Source organism: Coenobita brevimanus, chromosome 93, assembly GCF_032717465.1.
Source record: "Coenobita brevimanus isolate Jiangsu-jjx chromosome 93, ASM3271746v2, whole genome shotgun sequence".
Classification (NCBI taxonomy): domain Eukaryota; kingdom Metazoa; phylum Arthropoda; class Malacostraca; order Decapoda; family Coenobitidae; genus Coenobita; species Coenobita brevimanus.
In genome coordinates, this window is record NC_137046.1 from 51,281,189 (window position 1) to 51,295,740 (window position 14,552).

At 40.1% G+C, this 14,552-nt stretch overlaps 1 protein-coding gene across 2 annotated transcripts in view; it reads left to right on the plus strand.

The window, feature by feature from the left end:
- slmb (beta-transducin repeat containing E3 ubiquitin protein ligase slmb) overlaps positions 1–14,552 on the plus strand; it is a 92,179-nt gene that overhangs the window by 18,123 nt on the left and 59,504 nt on the right. The window contains exon 6 of one of the 2 annotated variants that reach the window (XM_080282447.1): positions 9,809–9,886. In XM_080282447.1, coding sequence (XP_080138573.1) covers positions 9,809–9,886 — 78 coding nt within the window. The remainder of the gene's footprint in view (positions 1–9,808; positions 9,887–14,552) is intronic. The other variant, XM_080282448.1, reaches the window with a different exon arrangement.

Genomic DNA, 14,552 nt, shown 5'->3' on the forward strand with positions numbered 1-14,552 from the left:
ATGTTCACTGATTTCAAGTAGAAACATTGTAACTTAGATTTGTGCTTCATTTAACTAAGTATTGAATAAATTTATGAAGCATAATGGAGTAAGTAATTATAGAGGTATAAAGCTTTTAGATCAGATAATGAAGGTAATGGAGAGAGTTCTAGAAGGTATGATTAGAGAAAGTGAAAATTCATGAGATGCAGTTTGGGTTTACACCAGAAAGGGGGACCACTGATGCATATTCATTGTTCGACAGCATCAGGAAAAATATATAGGAAAAAAAGGGAACAGTACTTTGTTTTTGTTGATTGGAGGGGCACTCACCATCCACTCACTCGATGTAGTGCCGCTATTGGGTGTCTGCCATTTCCTCTTTTCCATCCAGTCTCTTCTATTTTTCATCCTTCATTCTTTCCTCTTCTGCTTATGGGTGACTTTGCACTCACTCTTCTGTCTTTCTTTCATTCTTTCCTCTTCCTTCTTCCAGTGGGTGATGCTACACTGAGTGACAAGTCAAATGGTTTCCTGTACACCAGGAAACCAATTACTACTCTGGGTGGTAACCATATAACCAAATCGTGGCGCCTGGTGGTTTTATGGGTAATTAAGGCGCTCCGGTCAGATTGAACCTGTATAGATTTATATCCAAGGGGTGGTTGGGTTTTATTGCTCATGTAAAACTCAGGGATGAGTGAGGCTGGTCACACTCATCTTAAATGTCAGGACCAACTTGCCTAGCCCAGGGCTCCTATGCTTCTCTTGGGGCAACTTTGGATTGGATATGGGTGGTTGGATGGATGGAGAAGGCCTTTGCCAGAGTCTGTAGAGAGGTGGTGAAGTGCGTAATGAGAAGCTTGGGATCGAGGAGTGGCTGGTTACGGTGGTTATTGCCTTGTATTTGTGTGCTCACACCCGGCTAAGAGTGAATGGAGATTTGAGCGATGAGTTTTCCATGAATGTTGGTGTGCATCAGGGGTCAGTTTTGAGTCCCTTTTTGTTTATCATGTTGCTGGAAGTCCTATCATGTAACTTCAGAAATGGACTCCAGTGGGAGATGTTTTATGCTGATGATTTGGTGTTAATTGCAGAGAACGAAAGGGAGGCAGAGGAAAGATTTAGGAAGTGGAGAGATGGTGTGGGGCACAAGGGCTTAAGAGTAAATGCAGATAAAACAAAACTGATGATATCCAGGGTTGGTGGCAGTACTGTCAAAGAAGAGGGAGAGTGGCAATGTGCAACTTGCCACAAGGGCGTGGGAAGTAATTTCATCTTGTGCGGTGTTTATGATAAGTGGGTGCATAAGAGATGTAGTGGTATTAGTGGTAGACTGGGAGATAATGGTGATTTTATGTGTGCAGTGTGTTGGAGATTATCAGATGTGGAAGGATTGAGCTTGCTGGTGAGTCTCTTGAGTGTGTGGAAGAGTTTTTCTATTTTGGGAGATGTGTGCTGGAGATGGGGCTGGAACTAGCTCTGTGGCTGGAGTGGGGAGTGCTTGGAAGAAGTTCAGGGAGCTGTTGCCTCTCCTGACATTGAGAGGGCTCTCCCTACATGCTAAGGGATCTTTGTATGCAACATGTGTTAGGAGTGTAATGCTGTATGGTAGAGAGACCTGGGCAGTAAAAGAAGAGGATATTCTCAGGCACAAACGTACAGAAATGACAATGATTTGGTGGATGTGCAGTGCATCCCTGCGTGCAAGGCTTGGGGGGGGGGGGAGGTAGGTTTATGGTGGAATAATCAAGAGGTAGGATGAGACTGGAGTGTATTGGTGTTGTGATGAGGAGAGGTAGATTGAGGTGGTTTGGGCATGTGGAGAGGATGGGGGATGATAATTAGGTGCAGAAAGTGAGAAGCGCTAATATTAGGGGTGGGATTGCGAGGGATAGACCAAAAAAGACATGGGACGAGGTCATAAAGTGTGACCTTAGGGTTAAGAGACTAAACAGGGAGGCTGCCAGAGATCGAGCAGCATGGAGAGCTGCAGTTAGGTGACCATGGTTGATGCATGCATGTTGGAGCCTTCAAAAACGAAACATAGAGGAGTAAAGAAGTCTGTGAATAAAAATATAGAAGTGTGTGTGTTTAGATGGCAGGGTTATTTAGAAAGATGAGGATAAAAAAAAAAAAAGGAATGAAAAGGGTTTATGTGAATGACCTTGAATTTGGAAGGAGGTTGGATGGATATGGTCAATTATTGTGAGAAGGTGAGGTTTTGAAGTTGATGGTGCTAAGGGTTGGACAAGGGATTGAAACAGATGAAATATGGATGGAGATTCACCTGACTGTTGCATTTCCTTGTAATAGCAGTTCATAGAATGACTATCCTGTAGGTGCTAGTAAAAAATACAACAAAATATATGCAGAATGTTTTTGTTTGAGATGGAGACAAGCTCTTGAGAATGGTACGTTGGTACGTGAATATGGGTTTGACCTTTTTCATTGGTCCTTCGATGGTTCTTTTCTGTTTTCCCTTTTCTTTTTCAGATCCACCCTCATCCCATTTTTGGGGGGTTGGGTTGATGATGATGGCAGAAAGAATGACAGTTAATGTAAAGGAACTAATAAGGGTAAATGTGATACTAAAGACATTGGATATACCATATTTCCTGGTGTATAAAGCACATATTTTGTACAAAAAAATGCTCTGAAAGTAAGTCCTGCATGTCATGCGATGAAGCTACCTATTTTAATAGGGAAGGAATGGACCACAGTTGAACCCAGAAGTTGCTATGTCTTCCTGAAACTGATGAAAGCTTACATCTGTATTATTTTTTATCCTTCATAGACTCTTGGCTGTGTTTTCATAAAGCCTGTACTATTATGTTATCATACAGTGAACAGTTCTTCAATCTTTATCAAAGTATTGTAAGGGCATCAGTACTTTTGCTTTTTCATGTGACCAACAATGCTGTGAATGTATTGGTTCCTACCAACTCTATGGTCAATGTTGCCAAACAGAAAACTTTAAAAGCACTAAGCTCAGCATTAAAACATGCTAAGCTATAGTCCTACACCGTTACACCTGTATCATTTAGGGAATTCGTCTCCTAAACAGATTTGTCAGCTAAATTTAATGTCATAAGTACTGTAATAAAGTTACATGAGTATTCGTAAAGAAATAGCAATTTCCTTTGCTTTTAAATAAAGAGAACAATGGAATATGACATCAGAGTTGCAGCAGAATTTTCACCAGCCTTGGTAACACTGCTGTTTGGTAGCCGGCGTGTTGTGCCAAAACAAATTGCCATATGGCGGTTGTTTCGAGTGGTTGAACATTCTTTCTCCAGGATTTCAGATTCTCCAGAGATATAGCATGAAATGATACAGGTATGAGTACACTTGAAATTAGAGTGCTATTGTTTGTAAAGAATTAACCTCGTTAAGAGCAGCACATTAAGTATCCAACAAAACGTTGCAGTAAGTTAAGTGCAAGTTCTGCAACCTCATGTTCTTGTTAGGCTAAGGTTAGGCCAAGTTATTTTCCAAATTTTCTCTTGAAAACTAGGGTGCATGTTATGCGGTGGAGCTCACCGTACACTGGGAAATACGGTAAATATGATGTAGCAGACATCAAAGTTTGTGAAACTGTGCCTGTGTTTTGCCACCATACCATAGTACTGTATTTGGTTATTTTAACATGGAGGGGCACCAACTCAAAGCAGTCTTGTTTTGTTGCACATACTGCATTTCCAGGTAGCTAATAAATAATTTGATGAATGTGTAATGTGTTCTTGAATATAAGGCCTCAGGGGAGCTAGGATTGTGACTGAAGAGTTGAGAGGAAGGATGGAACTTAAATATACTGTATTGGTGTTGTAATGAGAAGTGGTACATTGAAATGGTTTCAGCATATTTAGGGGACGGAGAATGACAATTGAGTGCAGAAGATGAGAAGTGTGAAGGGTTGCGAGAGGCAGGCTAAAAAAGACCTGGGAGGAGGTCATATTTTTTTTTATTTTTTATTTTTATTTTGTTTTTTTTTTAATGCAAGGAAGAAGGAACCAATGGCCAGGAGCCCACAAACTGTTCCTTTCAAGAAGAAACAAAAACAGTACAACAGAGAGCCAAATTCAAGATGCGTTTGTTTCAAGGTGCCTGGACACATTGCATCTGAAAGACTGGAGGTCATAGGAAGTAGGAAATACAGAAGAGGGAGACAGTTCCAGTGTTAATATGTTGCATTAATGAAGGACTGGGAGTAACGATTAACTCTTGCATTAGATAGTTGGACAGAAAAGAGATGAGAGTTTGTTGTTAGATGGGTGCTATGTGCTCGTTATAAAGGTGGAAGGATGCAGGCAGACAGTTCAGAGGAGCAGTGACCATTGAAGTAGCGATAGAAAAGAGGTAAAGATGCAACAGTGCGGCAAAGAGACAGAGGTTGAAGGGAGCCAGTAAGAGGAGGAGAGTTAACCCTTTAACCGCGGGTATTGTTTTGGTCTGACTGTCCTCTCCCGCGGGGGTTTCAGCCAAATGTAAACAAACCTTTAAACCTTAATAACTCTGCACAGAATAAAGCTAGAGAAAAAAATAAGGTACCATTAGAAAGTACTAACCTTCAGCTTTCCATTGATGTAGGTTTCATGACTTTCTTGACTTTCACAGGACGGGCAGTGCCGTTAGAATTGAGGGGTGTAAAATCACTATTTTTCGCTCACACATCATTACCTTCGCTCATACACCATTATCAAATGCCAACCTCATTCTGATAATAATACTATAAACATATATGAACACTGCACATACGATAAACACCCACTCTGTGTTCACTGAGGCAGGTAAAAGGCACTGTAATTGCCTGCACTTCACTGCCACATCAGCGGTGTTGTAATCACTATTTTTCGCTCACACACCATTACCAAATGCCAATCACATTCTGATAATAATACTGTAAACATATATGAACACTGCACATACGATAAACACCCACTCTGTGTTCACTGAGACAGGTAAAAGGCACTGTAATTGCCTGCACTTCACTGCCACATCAACATGTGTTGTCACTCACACAGCTGGACAGATACTGATGCGCGCTTGGTCAGGGGTGGGGTGGGGGGCCCAGGGGGTGGGAGGTGGGGCCCCAGGGGGGGGAAGAGGGAGGTGGGGGTCGGCTGGAGTGAAAGAACTTAATAGCTACTCTCCCTTGAAACAATTGGCGCACGGAAAAAACGCGGGGTATTCAAAATATTCACAAACATTCGAGAATGACACCCGCGGTTTGGTCCAGTTTTTGCAACGTCATTCTGGAATGACACCCGCGGTTAAAGGGTTAATGAGACAAAAAGCCTTTGATTTCACCTCATTGAGAAGAGCTGTATGTGGGGAGCCTCCTCACACATGAGAGTTGTACTCTACACAGGGGCGAATAAAAGTGGTGTATAAGGTCAACAACTGTGCAGGGGTAAAGAAGGTAGGGAGGCTTAGCACACTTAATCTCTTGGAAGCAGATTTTACAAGAGATGTAATGTGAAGTTTTAAGATAAATCCTGAGAGAATGAAATCCTAAGTATGTTTAGGGGTGATGCAAGATTGAGCTGGATATTATTAAACATTAGTGGGTACAGGTATACCCTGGTTTAATTATGCAATTGGTTAGGTAAAAACCCGTTGTTAGGCAGGGTATTGTATATCGGGGTAGATTTAACAGGTACTGGGATGTGCTATTCAGCCTTGGGTTTCCCTCCCAACCAATTTCAAAACCCACCCAACTGTGCCCAAAAGCAAGTTAAAAGCCAATGTAAATGGCCTAACAGCTGTAAAAGAAGCTAACCTAAGCCTAACACCTGTAAATGACTCAATGTAACCATCAAATAAAGTCTGAAAATCATCAGATATATCTGGAAAAAATCAGGCTTAGTAAACTGTACCCCAAAATGACAATGTTCACCCCACCTATGGCTAAAACACATTAATCCGGGGTTTGGCCATCGTTAGGTGGGGTATGGTGGTATTTCTACCCCCATGGTTAAGCGGGATATTGCATCTAGGATTATTGTATCTCAAGGTATTACTGTATTCCTGTGGAAGAAGTAGGGTTGATAGGTGTAAGATCTGAGTCTTTGATGCATTAAAAACAGGAAGATTACTTATACCCGTGTCAGAGATACGAGCCAAATCAGACATTAGGTGTGCCATAGCCTCATCCCTTGTGTGTTGAAGTAATTGCTGAGATGGACGTTGCAGGTCCTGAATGGAAAGGTGAAGGATGGAATTATCATTGTATGTGTGGATAGAATTAGATGTACAACTTAGAAGGTCAGTGATGTATAAAAGGAAGAGAGTTGGTGATAGGACAGAGTCCTGAGGAACACCACTTGACAGATCAAGGAGAAGAACAGTGGCCATCTACAACAGCAGCTGTAAAACGATCAGAAAGGAATCTATAGCTGAAGGCACAGATAGTAGGGTAGAAACCTTAAGAGGGCAGTTTAGAAATTAAAGATTTATGCCAGACTCGAATGAAAGCCTTTGAAATGTCAAGTGCAATGACAAAGCATTTGCCAAAGTCCTGAAAGGAGGAGGACCAGGAGTCTGAAAGGTAGGTGAGAAGATTGCCAGTGGAGAGTCCCTGACAGAACCCATACTGACCATCAGAAAGAAGGTTGTGATAGGAAAGATCCTTCAAAATTTTTTTGTTAAGAATAGACTCGATAACTTTTGTGATACAGGATGGGCGACAGTTAGAGCGTTGGGAATGGTCACTCTTCTTTGGGACTGGCTGAATGAGAACAAACTTCCAGCAAGAAGGAAAAGTACAAGTTGATAGACAAAGGCAAAAGAGTTTACCTAGACGGGATGTAAGCACAGAAGCATAGTTCTTGAGGACAACTGGAGGGACCCCATCATGCCCATATTCCATGTTAGTGTCGAGACCAGTGATGGCAAGTATACATCATTTGAAGACATTTTAATGTCAGCCATGAGGAAGTCAGTGGAGGGAAGTGATGGAGGAACAGCACCAGAATTGGCTAAGTCGGAATTGGAGGAGAAAGTCTGAGTGAAGAGATCAACTTTATCAGTAGAAGAAATAGCTACAGAGCCATCAGAGTAGAAAAGAGGAGGGATGGATGATGAGGTAAATTTGTTAGGAAGGTTTTTGGCAAAGTACCAGAAGGAGTGGGAAGATTTCAAGTTGGAGAGTTGAGAGCATTTAGTATGGATGAAATTATTTTTAGGAGTGACTTAGCACAATTCCAGGCAGAAACATAAAAAAGATATGATTCAGGGGTGGGTTGGCTCCAGTACCTTTTATAGGCCTTTTTGTTGTGGACAGCATTAGAATAAGTGTGATTAAACCAAGGCTTTTTTTTTGCATTAGTCAGAGGATTTGAGAAAGGAATGCATGCTTCCATACCTGAGAGAATAACCTCTGTAACGTGCATGGCACACTCAGATGGCTCCTAGTTGTGGAAACAATAATCATTCCAGGGAAAATCAAAGAAGTACTGCATGAGGGTCTCCCAATCAGCAGGTCCGAAGTGCCATAACTGATGTTTCTTTGGAGGGTCCACAGACTGTACTGGAACAGTAGGACAGGTAATAAGTTTGTGATCGATGGAGCTCAATGGAGATGAAAGATTAGCGCAAGCAGAAGGAGTAGTTGTAGGGAAGAGGTCAAGTATGTTGGAACTCTCTCCAAGGCGGTCAGGTATACGGATAGGGTGCTGTACAAGCCGCACTGGATCATTAAGGATAGAAAAGATGTAGGCTTGTTCACCAGGTGGATCAGTGAAAGGAGGGGAGAGCCAAAGGTGGTGGTGAACATTGAAATCTCCTAGACTGGAGATTTCAGAGAAAAGAGAAAGAGAGGATGTGTTTCATTGTAGAGGTAAGATAGTCAAAGAATTTTTCATAGTCAGTAGAATTAGGGCATAAGTAAATAGCACAGATATATTTAGTCAGAGAATGATGGGAGAGCCAAAGCCAGAGAGTAGAGAATTCAGAAGAATCATGTTCAGGAACATGAGAGCAAGATAAGTCATTGTGTACATATACAGTACAGAACAGCCACCTTTGGCTTTGAAATGAGTATAGAGATAGTTGGAGGATACAGAAAAGGGTTTGCTCTCAGTTGCCTCAGACAGCTGAGTTTCAGTTAAGAAGAGAAGGTGAGGTTTAGAGGAGAGGTGGTGCTCAACCGAGAGAAAGGCTGCAAATGTTGCAACTCGTTGAGTCATCACTGGGAGAGAGGCAGATTGTGGGGGCATTTATGCTCCCCCCCCGACTCTGAGGCTTGATTAGTAGTTTTTTTTTTGTTTGTTTTTTTTTTGTTTTTTTTTTAAGGAATGAGGATGTAGTTTGGTGTTGACAGTTAGAGAAACTTGTATTGGTAAGCATGCTGGCCTACTCTCTGTGTTACTGAAACACTTAAAAAAGTTAAAGCAAAGGGGGGTGGTCAGGAACTTATCCCTAGGGCTAATGAAATGGAAGCTCCAGCACTCCATGTCATCAGCTTTCCATCCACCTTAGGAGGCGGTGGCTCAGTCGGTAGAGAGGTGGCCTGCAGTCCTGCCGGACCCAGGTTCAAATCCCCGCTGGGGCAGGGAACAGTTAAAGGATTTGAATTTCATAAAATCAGACTTTACTGATCTACCAGAAGACCCGCCGACATGCCATAAAAATACCCCCGCTAATACTAATACACCAGTCCTGTATGAGACATCCCTAGCATGTATTCAATATGGACGGTGGGTGTTAGCGCCGAAGTGGTGACATATAGAAGTGTATGGTATGCAGGAGGACCATTGAGCCTTGGACACAGTCTGAGAAAGCTTATGCCCAGAGTTGGACAAAAAAATAAAAAAATAAAAATAAAGAAAAAGAAACTGCCCTACTCGACTGGTGCGACAGTCTACTCCCTGAAAAGAAGAGAGTGATCTCAAGGATGAGGGACTGAATAGGGAGGCTGCCATAGATTGAGCAGCATGGAGAGCTGCCATTAGGTGACCAAGACTGATGCATGCATGCAGGCATGTTGGAGCCTTTATAAATGATAGAAGAAAAGGATCTTCACACTGTACAGCAGACCGTCATTTGATGAACCAGTATGCTAGAATCTCTTATATGATGACAAAATAGTTAGGACCCATTTTATCAGTATAATGATAGCATTCTTGCTAATACCTGTACAGTACAATCATCATGATCCTGCATAAAACCTCACTGTTCAATGTATGATTGCTATTTTGCTTTTGTGATCGCCAGCACAGAAACCGTAATATTCGTCTATTCCAAGATGGCCTTTGAACTTGTCACTCTTGGGTGTGGTAATGTTAATGATAGAACAATAGTATGGTGTTGGAGTTCATGCAGCAAGTGAAGTGAAATAACTACCAGCTTAGGTGAGTTTGAAACTTGTTTTCAGACTTTGCTGGGTGGGTGACCCTTGGCCAAAAATGTATCCCCATTGAACCCATATTGTAATTTGACACGATGTATGGTAAATTGTTATGCGATGACTCATTTCAAATGCATCCTCATTGTAAAACAAGGGCATGTGTTATTATCTAGTACAGGTATATGGTCATAGCTCTTTCTCTTCAATGAAAGTAGAAAATTTTCCCATTTGGCTGTAGCACATGTGATCAAAGAGCCAAGTATCATATTTCCCCTGTTGTATGAGATAATATATAGATTGATGTGCTGTATACTCCCTGTATTGGAAAGTAGATATGCCATAATGGTTTTCAAAACCAATCAGTTGATATGAGGGTATGCTGCTGTATGTTGTCGTTGATTCTAATAAGTTTTGTATGAAGTGAGCATGACTTCCTCACTCTGAATGCTTTATTAATAATATCCTACTGTTCTCTTTCAGAAAATTGTTTCTGGCCTTCGAGACAACACAATCAAAATTTGGGATCGTACCTCTCTGCAGTGTTACAAGGTACGCGGGGTACGTCAAACCATCCTTGAGTCACGTAATGTAGCAGTCCAGGGGAAAGATTGTGTTTCTAAGGTCACCATTAATTTCAATATTGTATACTTTATTTTATATTTTTTTATAGAACAGATTCCCCTAAGCTTACAAAACACAAGTTAGATGGATATCACTTTTCTTGTGGGAACATATAGAAATAGATGCCATACCTAAGCCTCAGTGTTTTGTTCTCTGCTAAAACCCTCATCACTTGTTGGAGTTCACTATCTGCAGCATTATTTTTATGCTTGTAGTATTGGTAACTCAGATAAGGATCTTTCTGGTTTCAGAATGTGATTGATTTATTCATGTTGTATGGTGGCCTTACAAGCAAATACTTTCCCAGCTGAATTACATTGCAGCCAGAAGTAGCTAACTTCTTTTTGTCTGGTAAACCTTCTTCATACAATGTCCTTTCATAAATTCACACGCTGAAATATTAATTATATTAGCCAAGTTATAACATTGAAATACTTTTATATTAAAAACCTCACAATCAGTGCATGCTTGAATGTGGTCAGTATATTACCAGACCTTGTCACTTATAGCGATGAACCAGTCAAGTGCAGAACTTTAGAAGCTAATCAGTTTGATAACCGAAGATTCCTGTACTCATGTAAAAGTCTATGCAGTTAACCCATTCACTGCATCAGTGTTCGTTTACATGTACATCCCATGTGTGGCAGTTTTCAAATATCCAGAAAAAAATATTAGAGAAAAAAAAATATTGTCAAAAGATAGAGAAAAAAATCCTGAGTCCAATGGTATGTAACACAAAATAGCAAAAATAAAAATAAAAATTATCTCTGAAGTAACAAATACTGTATTCCCTGTGCGGCGGTGCCAGGCGAACAGTCTGTTATGGTCGCACTCTGTCATCAGTGTCAATCTTGCAATCAGAGAAGGTGTCAGTATATTTGTTTTGTTCTTGTCGGACAAGCATTTTCTCACTCACAGACATGGAAGTCATGATATGTACATATTTTCAGTGTAGTAGTAATATTGCTAGCAGCAGCCTCCTGGAAAAGATTTCGCACCGGTACCTTCGGCATGTTGTAGGCGACAGAGCTCCCCTCCTTGTAAAAATGCATAATCTGTGTATGGCAATATTCTATAGTGTGGCATGAGTTGCTAGCTGATTTATTTCACACCATTTCTGATGGCAGAATTTTTGAAAGCAGGAAATCATATATGTTACAGCCACAGTCAGAGCTATTTGGACTCAAATATCATATACGTTACAGCCGCAGTCAATGGGTTAAATATGGCATTGAAAATCTGAGAGGTCTAAATTTAATAAAGTCATCTAATGCAGAAAAAATATTTAGCAAAGTTGTCTTTGTACTTGGAGAAACACCACAAGTTGAATAACATTTTTTTAGGGATAGGAAGAATAAAATTATATTTTTATCACATTAAAGTAGTTTATGAAATACTGAATGTGCCATATGAGAACTGGAAACATATAAGCCTCTACAAAAAAAAGTGGTGGAGCTCATATACAGTATCTTGTATTCTCTAACAAGTGGAATGGAGACATTGTATGAAAGAGGTAGCTACTCTTGCAATATGGCCTTCATTTTCCATGCAAGTGATTTTCATTAAGTACAGTATTATTTTGAAACTGACTTCAGTTAGCCAGGGAGAGTCAGGTTTATATTTTATTTGTTTCTGTAACTTTAACTCTTTAGAATTTTATAATAGTACTTTTTGTACTGAGATTCAAAATGTATGGAAATAGGCCATCCAGGCAATGTTGATTCAGATTTTACTATTTTATGACAAAAGCACTTTCATGACGTGCAATAAGTACTTTGCAAGTGGAGGCATGTGTGTAGTTATTAAACAGTAAACTTCTGATATTCAGATACTTAACTGCTGCTGGCAAAAAAGACTGATAAGAACCTTGTGTTCCATTCATGAACATTTTGTCTTTTATCTTTGTGCATGGTATTTTCATGCTTAATTTCAATTTGACTTAATATTAAGCCATACTCTTCAGTGGTCTAGCGGTAGAAAAGTTGGGTTGGTGAAGGGTTGGTGATGGCCGTGCGCTTTAGGGCTGTGGTGTCAGGTGGTTTTGCTTTCATGTATAATGTTGCCAGGGATGGAGGGTGCTTTCTTATCTTAAAATGATCTGGGCTATGGTAAGCAATCCTTGGGCCCTCTTATGCCTTGGGCTTTCAGAGGCCCAGTATAAGTATAATGTGTGTTTGGCTGGTATCATTTATTGGAGTAGCCCATCCCCAGGCTCTTTTGCTCCTGGTAGGACAGTACAGGATTGGATGATCAGTGGATGGAAATAAATAATAAATGACTTCAGACTTGTTAATGAACAGGGAACAGAATGAAAGATTTTGAAAAAGATTTAAAGAATGTTAAGAGGTGAAACAGTGGAGGCAGAGGAAGTAAAAGATGAAAATGATGATAAATGAGATGGAGGAGGGATAGGAGTAATCAGCATGTTGTACACCTGTGTATGAAATGGAGAGATGACAAAGTACCATAGCAATTATTTTAAACAAATGAAGGAGACTGATATTTTATTATTATTTTAAATTTTATTTTACAGAACAGAGGAAGGGAAAACCCTTAAAAAAAAGCAATAATCCATACACCAGATTACTGGCATCCTCTGTTCATAAAATATCTGTAACAGTTGGACTTGAACAGCTGTAGGTTGAAGTTTGGGGGGAAACAACTCTGGGGAAGAGAGTTCCAGAGAGATGCAGTTCTGGGAATAAAGGAATTCTGATAGTCAGAAGTTCTTCAATATGGCTGTGTGAATTCCAGTCATGAGCTCTACCAGATGCCCGTGTAGCACGAGGTAAGGCAGGAGTACCATGGATGAAAACAAGGCTCAACTTCTGCAAGTTGTTGCCACATTAATTCTGTAACTGCTGGATTATCTTGATAAGCTTGTTTATTTAGTATGAACCTGAATAATGGAGCTAGGAGTAGCCTTAAAAGTGGAAAGGTTATTGAGGTACATGATTATTAACTACCCTTTACTGTTACAATCAGATTGAGTGCAAATTTATCGTTTGATAAATTTTCTGATTGTTCTAGGAAAGGTATAGTCCTATACATGAAAGAATGCTTTTTGATGAGTAAGGAAAAATGAATATCAGATGAGTGATGAAAATGGTAGTTTTAGGAATGATAGGGGATGTGTGGATCAAATGATTATACTAAGACACAGTGATGAAAACAAGTGAGAGGAATGTAGGGTTGAGGGTCTGGAAGTAGTATATGACATGAAGAATAAGGAGGGATTGAGGGAAGTTTTTAATTTTGTATTGCTTGAATGTGTAGCTGTTTATTATTCTAAGGAGATATAACCCCTTCATTTCTGGAAATGTGTTTTGATGTATCTCTATAATCACTTGCAAACACCCGTGAGACACTGGAACTGTGACCATGGTACACTGGTACACCTGCTAATGAATGGCAGCATATGGGCCTCGTAGTAGCCCAGTAAGGCTGTTTCTGAGGACCTCGTGATGGCAACAGCTCTATGTTTTGACAGCAAAGACTGTGACGAGATTCTGACGAAATCATGCATTATAAGATACATCGTGACTGAGTTGTGCTTGCACTATTGGCTTGCTCACTCATGTATGATGCAACCTCTTTTAGACCAATTATTATTTTATTTATTGTAGTAGAGTCTTCATACAACATGAGATATGTTATGCAGAACCTCATGCAAAATTGATTTCACGCTAAAACGTGACATATATTTACATGTAAAGTAGGGGGGTAGGTTCTAGGAGCCTCATATTTTTCATTAAAAATATATTTAAAGATAAATTATTACAAATACGTCTGCCTTCAGACACCGAAGACAATGTGTTAACATACAACCTTACTGACTGGACACATCAGTGCACAGCTACTGCATTCTGACCTAACCTAACTGATTAGTTTTGTCCCGTAATACTCCTCATAAAAATTTTAATCGCCAAGGATTGCCACTAAACCTCCTGAAAGTCCTCACTATCAAGCAAAAACTTGACCTAAACAACATGTGAATAATGGCCGCCTAGCATCACGCATATTTTGTCATGAATCATTTTCGGTGCTCATTAAGAAAAAAAAAGTGCAGTGTGAAACTTTTTGAAAGCCATTAGTCATCAGCAATAAAGGGGAAAAAAAAAAAGCTATAAAGAAGTCGTCAGCATGGAGTGATTGCGTATCTCACTTCTCAGATACACACGAATTCAGTAATTGTGAAAAATAAACAAATCAGCCAAGCAGTGTAATTTGTATAACAGTACTATTCACAAGAACTGAACTCTCATAATTATCTTACCTAACTATTTATGTCAACACGTAGTGTCTTCACTTATCATGAGATCCAAATTTTCTCGACCAAAGACAGTCAGTTCATAACAAAGATCGAGCACAAAGCTTCCCCCCCCCCCTCACTCGTAGCACTATAGGCGAGTACATGAATTTTACTGCTCCTTCATCATTAACTTTTTTTTCCACGAAGAAAACGACCCACATCGTAAACATCCTGACTCATTTTATCTGTCTGATTGTTTGCATGTAAGCTCCAACGCCAAATGCCACATCGTCCAACAATTTTACTTTCATTTAGAATAAATGTTTTTCTTGTGTTCATAGCACTGTCAGG